General features: G+C 42.4%; 2 protein-coding genes across 2 annotated transcripts in view; both read right to left on the minus strand.

The window, feature by feature from the left end:
• Positions 1-2,087: 2,087 nt before the first annotated feature.
• On the minus strand, positions 2,088-6,044 carry LOC123506522 (ice nucleation protein-like; the record flags this gene model as incomplete). The annotated part of the gene is made up of 1 exon (XM_045258664.1): positions 2,088-6,044. A coding segment is annotated over one exon (3,378 nt), but the record flags the coding sequence as incomplete, so codon positions are not given.
• A 628-nt stretch (positions 6,045-6,672) lies between these two features.
• Positions 6,673-13,254, minus strand: part of LOC123506523 — an 8,776-nt gene continuing 2,194 nt past the window's right edge. Inside the window, exons 4-5 of the mRNA XM_045258665.1 lie at positions 10,086-10,322; positions 6,673-7,202 (exon numbers count right to left, since the gene is read on the minus strand). Of these exons, the coding sequence (XP_045114600.1) occupies positions 7,156-7,202; positions 10,086-10,322 (284 nt within the window). The 3' untranslated portion in view covers positions 6,673-7,155. The remainder of the gene's footprint in view (positions 7,203-10,085; positions 10,323-13,254) is intronic.

Raw genomic sequence — 13,254 nt, forward strand, 5'->3', positions numbered from 1 at the left:
ATTTTTGCCCGAATGGACGAGTTTCCAGCTCAAGGAATTAAATAAGTGCTAAAGTTCCTTTCAGTAAATTGAAAGTGTTACCAATGAGGCAGCACAGCTATGCGGAACATTGAACGAGACAGATAAGATTAGGCAGTCTATCATGAACACATTCCACAACAACATTTAACTTAATTATGGTTCTGAGACGCTTCCTAGAAAACAAAGATGAGTTAGTGGTTTCAGGCGAGGACACCACATGTTACTGTTTCCACATAAACAGAGACGAAAGAAAAGTGCTCATGGAAGTACTGCTGCCACTGCTCCATCACTTTGTTTTCCCCATACAGCATATCTCTATCTGGCACATTTATCGTCCAATTTCTTGAAAACTTTTCTTTTTTCTTATCTGTCTTTTGTGGTGTTATGACACTCGTCACCATTTATATTTCTCTTTATTTCATCTATCTCTCTTTCTAGCTCTGTTTTTTTTTTTTAGCTTCAGCAATGCAGCATCTTACTATGTTGATACTTGCCTCCTCCCTCACCTTAAAACACACACACACACACACACACACACACACACACACATAAGGAGGTAAGGAATAAATCGAGTGGGGTGGAGCTGAATCCCCGAGGCCCCACCCCCACCCCCACCTCTCTCTCTCTCTCTCTCTCTCTCTCTCCTGTCCCTGCGTGGGTAGAGATATGGAGTAACAAGACGGACAGGGGCTTAGGAGGATAAGGGAGGTAGCTACTAAGAGAGAGAGAGAGAGAGAGAGAGAGAGAGAGAGAGAGAGAGAGAGAGAGAGAGAGGTATCAGTGTTCTTTCCCGAATCCTCTGATCCTCCATCTCTCTCTCTCTCTCTCTCTCTCATATTTGTCGACTTATGGATTGTTATTTTTATCATTATTATTATTATTATTATTATTATTATTATTATTATTATCATTATTATCATTATTATTATTATTATTATTACTATTATTATTATTGTTATTATTATTATTATCATCATCATCATTATTATCAACATCATCACTTCTGTGAGGCGACCCATTGAAATTGAATATCAGGCTATGGCAGTAAGGCTTTTTCATTCTGGCTAGGGGGCAGCGCATGGTGTGGCTCATTGACATAATTGGAGGAGACAGGGAGGATGGGAGGAGCAACATAATTTAATGGATATATCGCAAGATCCAAAGACGCAGTTCAACCGACACTCTCCGAGGAATGACGTGCAGAATCATAGCTTTACTCCAAATAACAAACTGTAGACAGACGTTGCTAGGGAAGGATCCATGCCAGCTCGCTATGATGGGAGTCTATAAAGAAGATAGCCCCAAGACAGAAGCTTCACTCAGCACTAAAATATAATACAAATGTGATGCCTACCTACCTAAGCGTCATCATATGTGCTACTGGAGGCTCACGATGCTTAAGTTGACGTCATCATAGTCGGGGTTCAACAAGTTATAGATAACCCTTAAAATGTTTTTCCCTTATTTTCTTTATCAGTACCTTGTTTTCGTTATCAGTACCTTATTTTCTTTATCAGTAATATAGAATTGGTTTGAACTATATTCTTGCACTGGTCAGTGGAGTTAATGTCTCGGGCAAATACCGGTCAGAACCTTCTCACTTTAAATAAAAGAAATGATTTAACTCACTAAAATACTAAACACTTTAATTTTCAACACTTACACTTTTAATAGTTCATCTCATACTCTTCTTTACTTATATTTCCTATTGATATTAAAAAAAAAATTACCACAATAATGATTTTCTTTTCATATTGATCGTCTATCCTTTATTATTATTATTTTTCAAAGTTTGTAGCAGCGTCATATTGATGACGTTCTGGCACGATGACGCCACTCCAATCTACCAACCAGTCAATCAAATGCGTTCTCTGACTTAATGCAAAATTTTGTTATACCTACAAAATGCCAAACCACAATAAAGGAGTGCTAATAAAAATTCAGCATCATAAAAACATCCATTTTTATTAAAAAGACACACACAAAAAAAAGGGAAAAACCGCAATATATATATATATATATATATATATATATATATATATATATATATATATATATATATATATATATATATATTAATTTATTTATTTATTTATCTATCTATTTGCAAAAATTGACTTATAATCGACACGATTACCACTAAGACACCAAGTAAAATAATTAATAGTTTGGTCCGAAAATAGTGCACAACACAATTTATTATCGTGAAATCTTCACAAAACCTTGAAAATAAAGACAATAAAAAGTAAGCAAATGAATAATTATACTAATAGGAAAATCAGTAAATAAATGAATGGATAAACAAATACATACATAAACAAATACAGAAATAAATAAAGAATAAAAAATGTGATGAATTATTATTCTTATTGTATTAAAAGATGTAACAGATATTTGAAACTTTTCACTGTGATCTACCTGAGGTCTGGTGAAAATATCACAAATACTTCCAAGAAACTCTAGAATAACTTCAGAGAACTTTCAGTGAAAAGAAATTATCGTAAACCTTTTCTTGATCCATCAGTGGAGCCGTAAATGGTAGGGAGAGGAAGACTCAGTGGAATTTTGACTCCGTGATTATTGTCTCGATGTTGACTTAAGTGATGGAAATTAGAAGCTCAACGATAAACTCGATGCAACTTTTATTACTTGATTTCAGTGGAACTCTCATTAATTGCTTCAGTGGAACCTTCACTAGCTGCTTCAGTGGAACCTTCACTGGCTGCTTCAGTAGAACCTTTACTAGCTGCTTCAGTGGAACCTTCACTGGTTGCTTCAGTGGAACCTTCACTGGTTGCTTCAGTGGAGCCTTCACTAGCTGCTTCAGTGGAACCTTCACTGGTTGCTTCAGTGGAACCTTCACTAGCTGCTTCAGTGGAACCCTCACTGGCTGCTTCAGTGGAACCTTCACTGGTTGTTTCAGTAGAACCCTCACTGGCTGCTTCAGTAGAACCTTCACTGGCTGCTTCAGTGGAACCTTCACTAGCTTCTTCAGTGGAACCTTCACTAGGTGTTTCAGTGGAACCAGTACTGGCTGCTTCAGTGGAACCTTCACTAGGTGCTTCAGTGGAACCCTCACTGGCTGCTTCAGTGGAACCTTCACTGGTTGTTTCAGTAGAACCCTCACTGGCTGCTTCAGTGGAACCCTCACTGGCTGCTTCAGTGGAAGCCTCAGTGGCTGCTTCAGTGGAACCCTCACTGGTTGCTTCAGTGGAACCCTCACTAGCTGTCTCAGTGGAACCCTCACTGGTTGCTTCAGTGGAATCCTCACTGGCTGCTTCAGTAGAACCCTCACTGGTTGCTTCAGTGGAACCCTCACTAGCTGTCTCAGTGGAACTCTCACTGGTTGCTTCAGTGGAATCCTCACTGGCTGCTTCAGTAGAACCCTCACTGTGTGCTTCAGTGGAACCTTCACTAGCTGCTTCAGTGGAAACCTCACTGGCTGCTTCAGTGGAACCTTCACTGGTTGCCTCAGTGGAACCCTCACTGGGTGCTTCAGTGGAACCCTCACTGGGTGCTTCAGTGGAACTCTCACTGGGTGCTTCAGTGGAACCTTCACTGGTTGCTTCAGTGGAACCCTCACTGGGTGCTTCAGTGGAACCCTCACTGGCTGCTTCAGTGGAACCCTCACTGGGTGTTTCAGTGGAACCGTCACTGGGTGCTTCAGTGGAACCCACACTGGCTGCTTCAGTGGAACCCTCACTGGGTGCTTCAGTGGAACCCTCACTAGCTGCTTCAGTGGAACTCTCACTGGCTGCTTCATTGGAACCCTCACTGGGTGCTTCAGTGGAACCGTCACTGGCTGCTTCGGTTGAACCCTCACTGGCTGTTTCAGTGGGACCTTCACTGGCTGGTTCAGTGGAACCCCCACTGGTTGCTTCAGTGGAACCCTCACTGGCTGTTTCAGTGGAACCTTCACTAGCTGCTTCAGTGGAACCCTCACTGGCTGCTTCAGTGGAACCTTCACTAGCTGCTTCAGTGGAACCTTCACTGGCTGTCTCAGTGGAACCCTCACTGGCTGTTTCAGTGGAACCCTCACTGGCTGCTTCAGTGGAACCTTCACTAGCTGTCTCAGTGGAATCCTCACTGGCTGTTTCAGTGGAACCCTCACTGGCTGTCTCAGTGGAACCTTCACTAGCTGTCTCAGTGGAACCCTCACTGGATGTTTCAGTGGAACTCTCGCTTGTTGTCTCAGTGGAACCTTCACTGGCTGTTTCAGTTGAACCCTCACTGCTTGTTTCAGTGGAACCTTCACTGGCTTTTTCGGTGGAACCTTTACTGGCTGTTTCAGTGGAACCCTTACTGGTTGCTTCAGTGGAACCCTCACTGGCTGCTTCAGTGGAACCTTCACTGGCTTTTTCAGTGGAACCCTCACTGATTGCTTCAGTGGAACCCTTACTGGTTGCTGCAGTGGAACCCTCACTGGTTGCTTCAGTGGAACCCTTACTAGTTGCCTCAGTGGAACTAATTTCAGTTGCTTCAGTGGAACCCTCACTGGTTGCTTCAGTGGAACCTTCACTGGCTGTGTCAGTGGAACCCTCACTGGGTGCTTCAGTGGAACCGTCACTGACTGCTTCAGTGGAACCCTCACTTGCTGTCTCAGTAGAGCCCTCACTGGCTGTCTCAGTAGAACCCTCACTGTCTGCTTCAGTGGAACCCTCACTGACTGTTTCAGTCGAACCCTCACTGGTTGTCTCAGTAGAGCTTTCCGAAGATGCTTCATTAGGTACATTTGTATTTATTTCAGTAGGAAGATCGACTGTTGATTCAGGAAGATTGTCAACTGATGTAGGAGATGCAGAAGAAAGACCCTCCCAGTTTTCTGTAGTTCTGTAAATGGAAGTGTTGTTGGATACATCGCTCCAAGTGTGGCTTGAAGCAGTGTTGGTCAGCACTGGCTCTTCACTGGAGGTGGGTGCATTACTAGTGGGTAGTGGTTCTTTACTTTCTTCGGGACTTGATTCAGTTTCAGTCTGTTCTGGTCTTGATTCAGTTTCAGTCTGTTCTGGACTTGATTCAGTTTCAGTCTGTTCTGGACTTGATTCAGTTTCAGTCTGTTCTGGTCTTGATTCAATTTCAGTCTGTTCTGGTCTTGATTCAGTTTCAGTCTGTTCTGGACTTGATTCAGTTTCAGTCTGTTCTGGTCTTGATTCAGTTTCAGTCTGTTCTGGTCTTGATTCAGTTTCAGTCTGTTCTGGACTTGATTCAGTTTCAGTCTGTTCTGGTCTTGATTCAGTTTCAGTCTGTTCTGGACTTGATTCAGTTTCAGTCTGTTCTGGTCTTGATTCAGTTTCAGTCTGTTCTGGACTTGATTCAGTTTCAGTCTGTTCTGGTCTTGATTCAGTTTCAGTCTGTTCTGGACTTGATTCAGTTTCAGTCTGTTCTGGTCTTGATTCAGTTTCAGTCTGTTCTGGACTTGATTCAGTTTCAGTCTGTTCTGGACTTGATTCAGTTTCAGTCTGTTCTGGTCTTGATTCAGTTTCAGTCTGTTCTGGACTTGATTCGGTTTCTTGGTCGTCATTTTCGTCTGGCAATGTGATGATAATTACTGGGTCACTGATTGGAGGAGGCGATGAAGTGGAGGAAGTGCTTGTCTGGGTGGTGGTTGATGTGCTTGTCTGGGTGGTGGTTGATGTGCTTGTCTGGGTGGTGGTTGATGTGCTTGACTGGGTGGGGGTTGATGTGCTTGTCTGGGTGGTGGTTGATGTGCTTGACTGGGTGGGGGTTGATGTGCTTGACTGGGTGGGGTTGATGTGCTTGACTGGGTGGGGTTGATGTGCTTGTCTGGGTGGTGGTTGAAGTGCTTGACTGGGTGGGGGTTGATGTGCTTGACTGGGTGGGGGTTGATGTGCTTGACTGGGTGGGGGTTGATGTGCTTGTCTGGGTGGTGGTTGAAGTGCTTGACTGGGTGGTGGTTGAAGAGGTCGGTTGGATGGTAGTTGACGTTGAAGTCTCAGTACTTGATTTAGTGGAAGTCTGAGTGGTGGGTTTAACAGAGGTTTGAGTGGTTGGTTTTGTAGAAGTCACAGTTGATGTTGTGGTGACCTTGGGAGTGGTAGTAGTTGTGGGAGTAGTTCTTTTCGTTGTCGTGGTTGTTTTTTGAGGAACTTTTCCTGAATGAGAAGATTTTGGAAAGTTTACAATAAAACACGTAGACATACGCAAAGGTACACACACACACACACACACACACACACACACACACACACACACACACACACACACACACACACACACACACACTGATTGCACGTTTTTTAGTTTTCATTTTTTTCATAGTCGATAATCCGTATTCAAAGTGGTGTTATGGGTTCTATGTGCGTATTCTTCATATTTTTCCAGTTTTGATTAATGACATGCAGGTGGGTAGTTGATGAGAGAGAGAGAGAGAGAGAGAGAGAGAGAGAGAGAGAGAGAGAGAGAGAGAGAGAGAGAGAGAGAGAGAGAGAGAGAGAGAGAGAGAGAGAGAGAGAGATTTTGTTTTATATCTTACTTTTGATTTTGTTTAGACATTCATTTGAGACGCGTAGTGTGAGTGGCCGCGTGTGCTCAGCTGGATCAGACGAGTGTTATGTATGCAGGTCTGAGAACTCGACAGACACCTTAGTCAACAATGTTATGATACTTGAAGGTAGTAGTGAAACGTTTAAAAACAATTAAATATTTTATTTTTTAATATAATATTCACTACTTCTATTTATGCAGTGAATTTCTTCACTGGACACCTGTTAGGTATTTCATGATCTTTTGTATTTATTTTGAACAGTAACTATCGAGTTGGACATGCCCAATGAAATATTTATCCTTTTCTTGTAACACTGAATTAGGAAAATGGATGATATTGGAAAATATTTCGTGGAACTTGCAGCACTGATATATGATTTGTTTGCAAGACAAACTCTGATAATTACCGCAGACACGCAGTTCTAAGGAATTTGGGCAAACACAGATAAAATACATGTTATAAAAAATAACCGATACGGTTTAGACTAAATTTCTTACCGACTGATATGACCCGCACGACAAAAATGAACACGTGAGCAAAACTATACAAAGTAAAACAAAGTACATTATGATGCAGATGGCGTGCACAAGCCCTCCTTCATGTCCAATTTCTTGTCCATGTGGTCGTACTCAGATATGCAAGCCCAGCTCCTCTTTCTCAGCCGGTGTCAGGATTGCTGGCAAGACAAAGTAGAAGTGAAGTTATTTCAGAACTGCAGATTTGACTTTAAAAAAATGTATATGTGTTTTGTGTATTGCATGATATGTCATGCAAGAAGTTTTTGAAAATAATTTAAGTAATCAATAGTACATTTTTAATCTGGTTTATCTATAAAACTCTTATTTGGATTAGATATATCATCCTTAACATCTGCTGTTTATCTATTGCAGGACGAAGTCATTTTAGGAAAGTATTTCTTTACCTTTTGTTTGTGTTACTATTATCTTGAGTAACATTCCAGCACATTCTACTCCTCATTTTTATCAGTTTAAGATGCTCCGTTTACTGATTCAACGTAATAACTGAAATTTCAAGTGATGCGGGAGACAGCTTGACCATGCGCCTTTCGTCAGTTTGGAGGCAGACCGTCAACGCGTTTTAGCGGAGATAGTAAGCAGGTTTCCGGATCGGTAATATTCTCAGTCACTATTTCCATGTCATCAATCAAATATGAAGATATACATACAGCACAAACTGATTATCAATTATGAGTGATCTTCATAGACTATGATACACCAGAGACCACATAAGCATAAATGTGGCATACTTGTAAAGGTATTGCAAGACGTATTTTCACTGTATATGAATCTAAGTAAGACTAGTGAAAGTCTCCGTTTGAAAATAATAATGATAAGAATAAAAAAAGACTCAGTCTGTCCCCCTATGCCTGTCCGATGCTTTACGATGAACGAGATCAGATTGGAAATACAACTTGAACCAATCAACATGTGATCATCTTTAATACAGACAAAAAATTTCGGCCATCAGAAAAAGCAATCAACAGAAATTTCATTTCAGAAGGCAGAGTGAATCTTGCACGTAAATTTCTTCAATGGCTGTGCTCTTCTCGTTCCAAAACTAGAGATATTCGTGAGCAACACATGTTAAGTAGGTACTTTCTTTGGTCTCATTCTGCTCAAACTGCTGCGTAAGTGTCACTAGTACAAACAGAAAATAGGGCTGGAAAGCATAACATTTGATATGACATAAATAAATGAAAAGAGAACGTGATGATTTAGGAAGCGAGGGAGTCAATGGCGTAGTGGATGAGGTGGTGAGTGTGGGATCGGGCAGACTTCCATGCGTAGGTTCGAATCCTACCACGTGCCGCCTTGAAACTTTGTCATTTGTCGAGTGGTTAAAACTACCCACATGTCACCATGATACCCAAGATCTAAGTGGAAGTATAATTGCCTTGCACCAAAGAGGTGCTAAGTTACGTGATATGGGCCCTAATATAGGTTTCACTATAGATAAAATTGACTGCGTCGCTAATGGGTGGAAGCTGGGCAGCGCTTCCCATACTCTTCGAGTACACCTACGGGCGCTATAGGCCAAAACATAAAAAAAAAAGAACCAAAGTTGAAAGCACCTATAGATTTCATGTAATAGCAAAGAACGTATAGAACTAAAGATTGAGATTCTAAACTCAACATATTACTCTCTTTCATATTTTGATATGAATTATTTCACTCTCCTTGATTCGCTTTCCAATTACAGATAAAGGCCTTCAAGGCGTTCACGCTTGAGTATTTGTTGAGTTCTTTAGATGATCCACAGCCAGCAGCATTGCAGCATAGTGCAGACACACATTGACATTTGCTACACTAACGCCATTGATCGTTATAATACACCATCAGATGGAAACCTCATTTGAAGATAATTTGGTTGCTTAATTTACACACAATTCTACTCGAGAACCAGATGTTATCATTTACTGTGAGTTCTTTAGGTTTTTTTTCTTTTAATATGACGTGTTTATTGATATTTGATCTCTATCTACAATTTCATTCATGGACGAGAGGTTATATTCATACAATATTGTGTTTGAAGTGCTTGAAGAAGGCGAGAGTGTTCGTGTAAGGTTTCAACTTCATGGACAAATAGCCTATACCTCAGTGAAAGATAGTTGCATTATCTGTTTTGCAATAATAGGATCATAAGTCGTGGTCTACGTAAAGCATTGCAACCCGAAGATATTGTAAGTACATTAGTAATTCTGGATCACACCAACATCCTGAGAGTCCTGTGTAACATGCACCATCCGTTACGGATACAAGAACATCTAGAAGGGAGGCTCAGCACACTGGCAAAGGCAGTGCTGGTGTAGTATCATTAAGAATTGGGTTTTGCTTCAAGAACCTGTGGCCGGAGCCTGTGTATGTACGTAGCTGTGATCGACTTGGGTTTGGGGAGCTGGATCTGAAGCTGGTCCATCACTGGGTTTCATTTCGCCTACGTACCAGACGTGCAATTTTTTCGAATAAATATTTTTAGTGTTATTTCTGTTTTGTTTTTTGTAAAACTCAAATTTTTTGTAATTTCGCTAATTCTACCCACCCGTTATTGCCTGCTTTGTAGTGAATATCTTTGATTTTTTTCTTAAATGCCACCTTGCTGAGAGATGCCTGCAGTCTTTGAACCACCGAGTTTAAAGCATCAATGGAGCACGTGGGAAAATTATACTGTAGCACCATATTTTGAATTATAAAAACAAACAATCAAATAATTTATAATCGATGACTTAGTCACACACACACACACACACACACACACACACACACACACACACACACACACACAAACACAAGCACAAACACATACACACACACACACACACACACACACACACACACACACACACACACACACACACACACACACACACACACACACACACACACACACACACACACACAAGGAGAGAGAGAGAGAGAGAGAGAGAGAGAGAGAGAGAGAGAGAGAGAGAGAGAGAGAGAGAGAGAGAGAGAGAGAGAGAGAGAGAGAGAGAGAGAGAGAGAGAGAGAGAGAGAGACAGCAACACTATAAACAAACTTACTTAAGCAGCAAGTGCAACTATTTCCCGAGCAAGTAAATGTTGGGTGTTTGTCGTGAGGGCACAGTCTCTCGTCTACGCACGTTCCTGGGCAATCGCTGCCGTGGTTGCTGCACACAGCTGGCCGAACCGTGCAGCACTTGCAGTGATGCCCGCAGCCAGGCACCTCACGCTCCATTTTGAGGCACCACGTTCGACACACCCCAAATCCATCATCACACAGTGGGTGCGTTGTACAAGCTATGAAAAGATTACCTATGTTATAATAATGATGATTATACTAATAATAATAATAATAAAAAAAAAAAAAAAAAAAATAATAATAATAATGATAATACTGATAATAGTAATGTAGGCAAGTTGAAAAGCGAGCACGGGTGTAGGGATTCAGTTATTCCCGACGAGTTTCGGTGGCCTACTCTTCAGGGGATACTGAGTTAGCTCCTTTGTTGTCAATATTTCGTGGAGCATAAAGGGTCGTAAGAACTATAAGTGGCCCGTCTCTGCCGTTGTTAGTCTTAGAGGCGCTGGCGCCGCTTCTTCCTACTTGCCACTTTAAGCAGCTTTTCGTTGGTGAGGGGCTCCAAACTCGCATCTTAGGGTGGCAGACCATTGTTGAGATTGATTTTTAAGGAGCTCCTCTAAAGAGACGAGCCAGTCGCTGTGATGTTTTTCTTTTAATTATGTAGAGGTGTCGTTCAGTGCTGGAGTCACCTCAGTGCCATATTTCAGCGTCTGTTGCAATGTCCTTGGTGCTTCTGGTGGTGGTCTGGAAAGAGGCGCAGGTACAGCGGGGGTCGGGGACCAACTCGGTAAGTGTGCCATAGTCAGAGGTGTGGCGCTCTGGGCAGAGACTTGTATGACCATTGTGGTAACGTTGAACCTCTTCTTCCTCCTCCTTTTCTTCGAGGGAAGGTCCGTGGCGGGGTCTATGGCAGTCGAAGGAGGAGCTACCGGCAAGGTTTTGGGGTTTACACAGTTCTTCACAGCTTTAGTGGCTGCTTGGTCTCTCTCTGCCTAAAGCAGTTTGAAGGAAGTCTTTTCAGTGTTTCAGGGATAAGTATGTGCCTCGCGTGGTGGCCCTTGCTGCAATTTAGAAATCTAGCAGGTTGATGCCCACCCCAACCTTTAGAGCACTAATTCACTCCAAGATGGGATGTCGGCCAGGGAACAGCCTCAAGATAACTTATGTCCGAAGGCCTGAGACTTTAAGCATCTAGGGGGGGGGGGTCAGGGGTGAACCTCTTAATGTAGTAAGCTCTCCATAAGTCTAGGTCGAGGAAATACAGGAGTTGCCCACTGAACATTACCTCAACGTGATGCACGGGTTCTCCGAAGCCATGCCCAGTGCGATACGTATAACTGCTGGTGAACGCAACGGGAGCACACACCAGAATGGGCTCCATCTAAAAAGTCAAGAGATTATCACAGAACGACGTCCCTGGATTCCAACGTAGCCTTATCCAAGATGATGCCAAGAGGTTTCTCTCACAAACCTCTTGGGATGAGAAACGTTGCACCCTGATAAGAATACTGGAAGCCAAAGGCATGGGTACTCCTCTTCTAGTCGCCTTTCAGTCTTTTTTTATGTTATGGCCTATAGTTCCTGTAGGTATACATGAAGAGTACATATGGGAAGCGCTTTTCAGCCCCACCCATTAGTGGCGCATTGATTTTATTTATAGTGGTACCTGTATTAGGAACCATATCACCACCCGAGCTCATCTTTGGTAGGTAACCACCTAGAACCTGGGTATCATGGTGACATGTAGGTAATTTTAAACCACTTGACAAATGGCATAGTTTCAAGGCGGCACATGATGGGATTCAAACCTATGCATGGACGTCTGCCCGATCCCACGCTCATCACCTTATCCACTACGCCACCGTCTCCTTGGAAGGGGATAGATTCCTAATGAGGCAGGAGCTTATACTGCCAAAATGTAATTGGGGGTGTGGGTAGGACACGCCTTGCAGTGCTTCTTTCTCACCACTTGCACGAGCCTCCCTCATCTATGGGTGAAGAGAGGTAAAGGCGCCGCCTGAGCATTGAGGCTTGAGGCATCGCGATAGAGTCCTCTTCAGAGAGGGTTGCTAAGAGTCTCCTCGCTAAGAAAGCTACAAGCAGAACGGTTCCGTCCAATTTGTTTGGTTACAACTACACTGCCTCTCCCCTGGGATAACGTGAGGCTCGAGCAGCTAAGATTAAGAGGCTGAGGAGGCATGTTGATTATTTTTTTATGTAAGAGGGAGAATTGCTAAGGGAAAAAAAAAGCTATATTAGAAAAAAAAGGTCCACTGGAATTGAAGTCTCCATAAAAGATTAGAAGGAATTAGTCAAAAGAGTGGGACAAATGTCTTGATACCTGTCTCTTAAAAGAAGCTAAGTCGTAAGAAAATGTAAATACAGAAGCAGGTAGGGAGTTCCAGAGTTTACCAGTGAAAGGTAAGAATGACTGAGAGTACTGTTTAACTCTTGTATGAGAGGGTCGGACAGAATAGGATGAGAGCAAGAAGAAATCCTTGTGCAGCGAGGCCGTAGGAGGAGGGGAGGCATCCAGTTAGCAAGATCAGCAGAACAGTTAGCATGAAAATAGCGATAAAAGATAGAAAGATATGCAACATTTTGACGGTGAGAATGAGGCTGAAATCAGTCAGTCAAAGGAGGGGAGTTGATGAGACGAAAAGGTTTTGATTCCACCCTCTTTAATAAATCTGTATGAGTGGAACCTCCCAAACACTCAAAGAGTACTCCATTCAAGGACAGACAAGTCCCTTGTACAGAGTTAGCTGTTGGAAGGCCGAAAAAAAACTGGCGGAGACACCTCAGAGTGCCTAACTTCATAGGAGCTGTTTTAGCAAGAGATGAGATGTGAAGTTTCCAGTTTAGATCATGAGTAAAGAACAAACCGAGGATATTCAGTGTAGGAAATGGGGACAGCTGAGTGTCATTGAAGAAGAGGGGATAATTGTCAAGTTTATAGATGGAGGAACTGAGATTTTAAGGCATTGAAAACTACTAAGTTTTTCTACCCCAATCATAAATCTTTGAGAGATCAGACGTCAGGCGTTCTGTGGCGTCTCTGCGTGACCTGTTGACTTCCTGAAGGGTTGGTCGTCTCTGTTGAGTGGTGGTGAAGCTTTGCATTGTAAAATGATCTGTCAGGAACTG

The sequence above is a fragment of the Portunus trituberculatus genome, chromosome 20 (genome assembly GCF_017591435.1).
Source record: "Portunus trituberculatus isolate SZX2019 chromosome 20, ASM1759143v1, whole genome shotgun sequence".
NCBI classification, from domain to species: Eukaryota; Metazoa; Arthropoda; class Malacostraca; order Decapoda; family Portunidae; genus Portunus; species Portunus trituberculatus.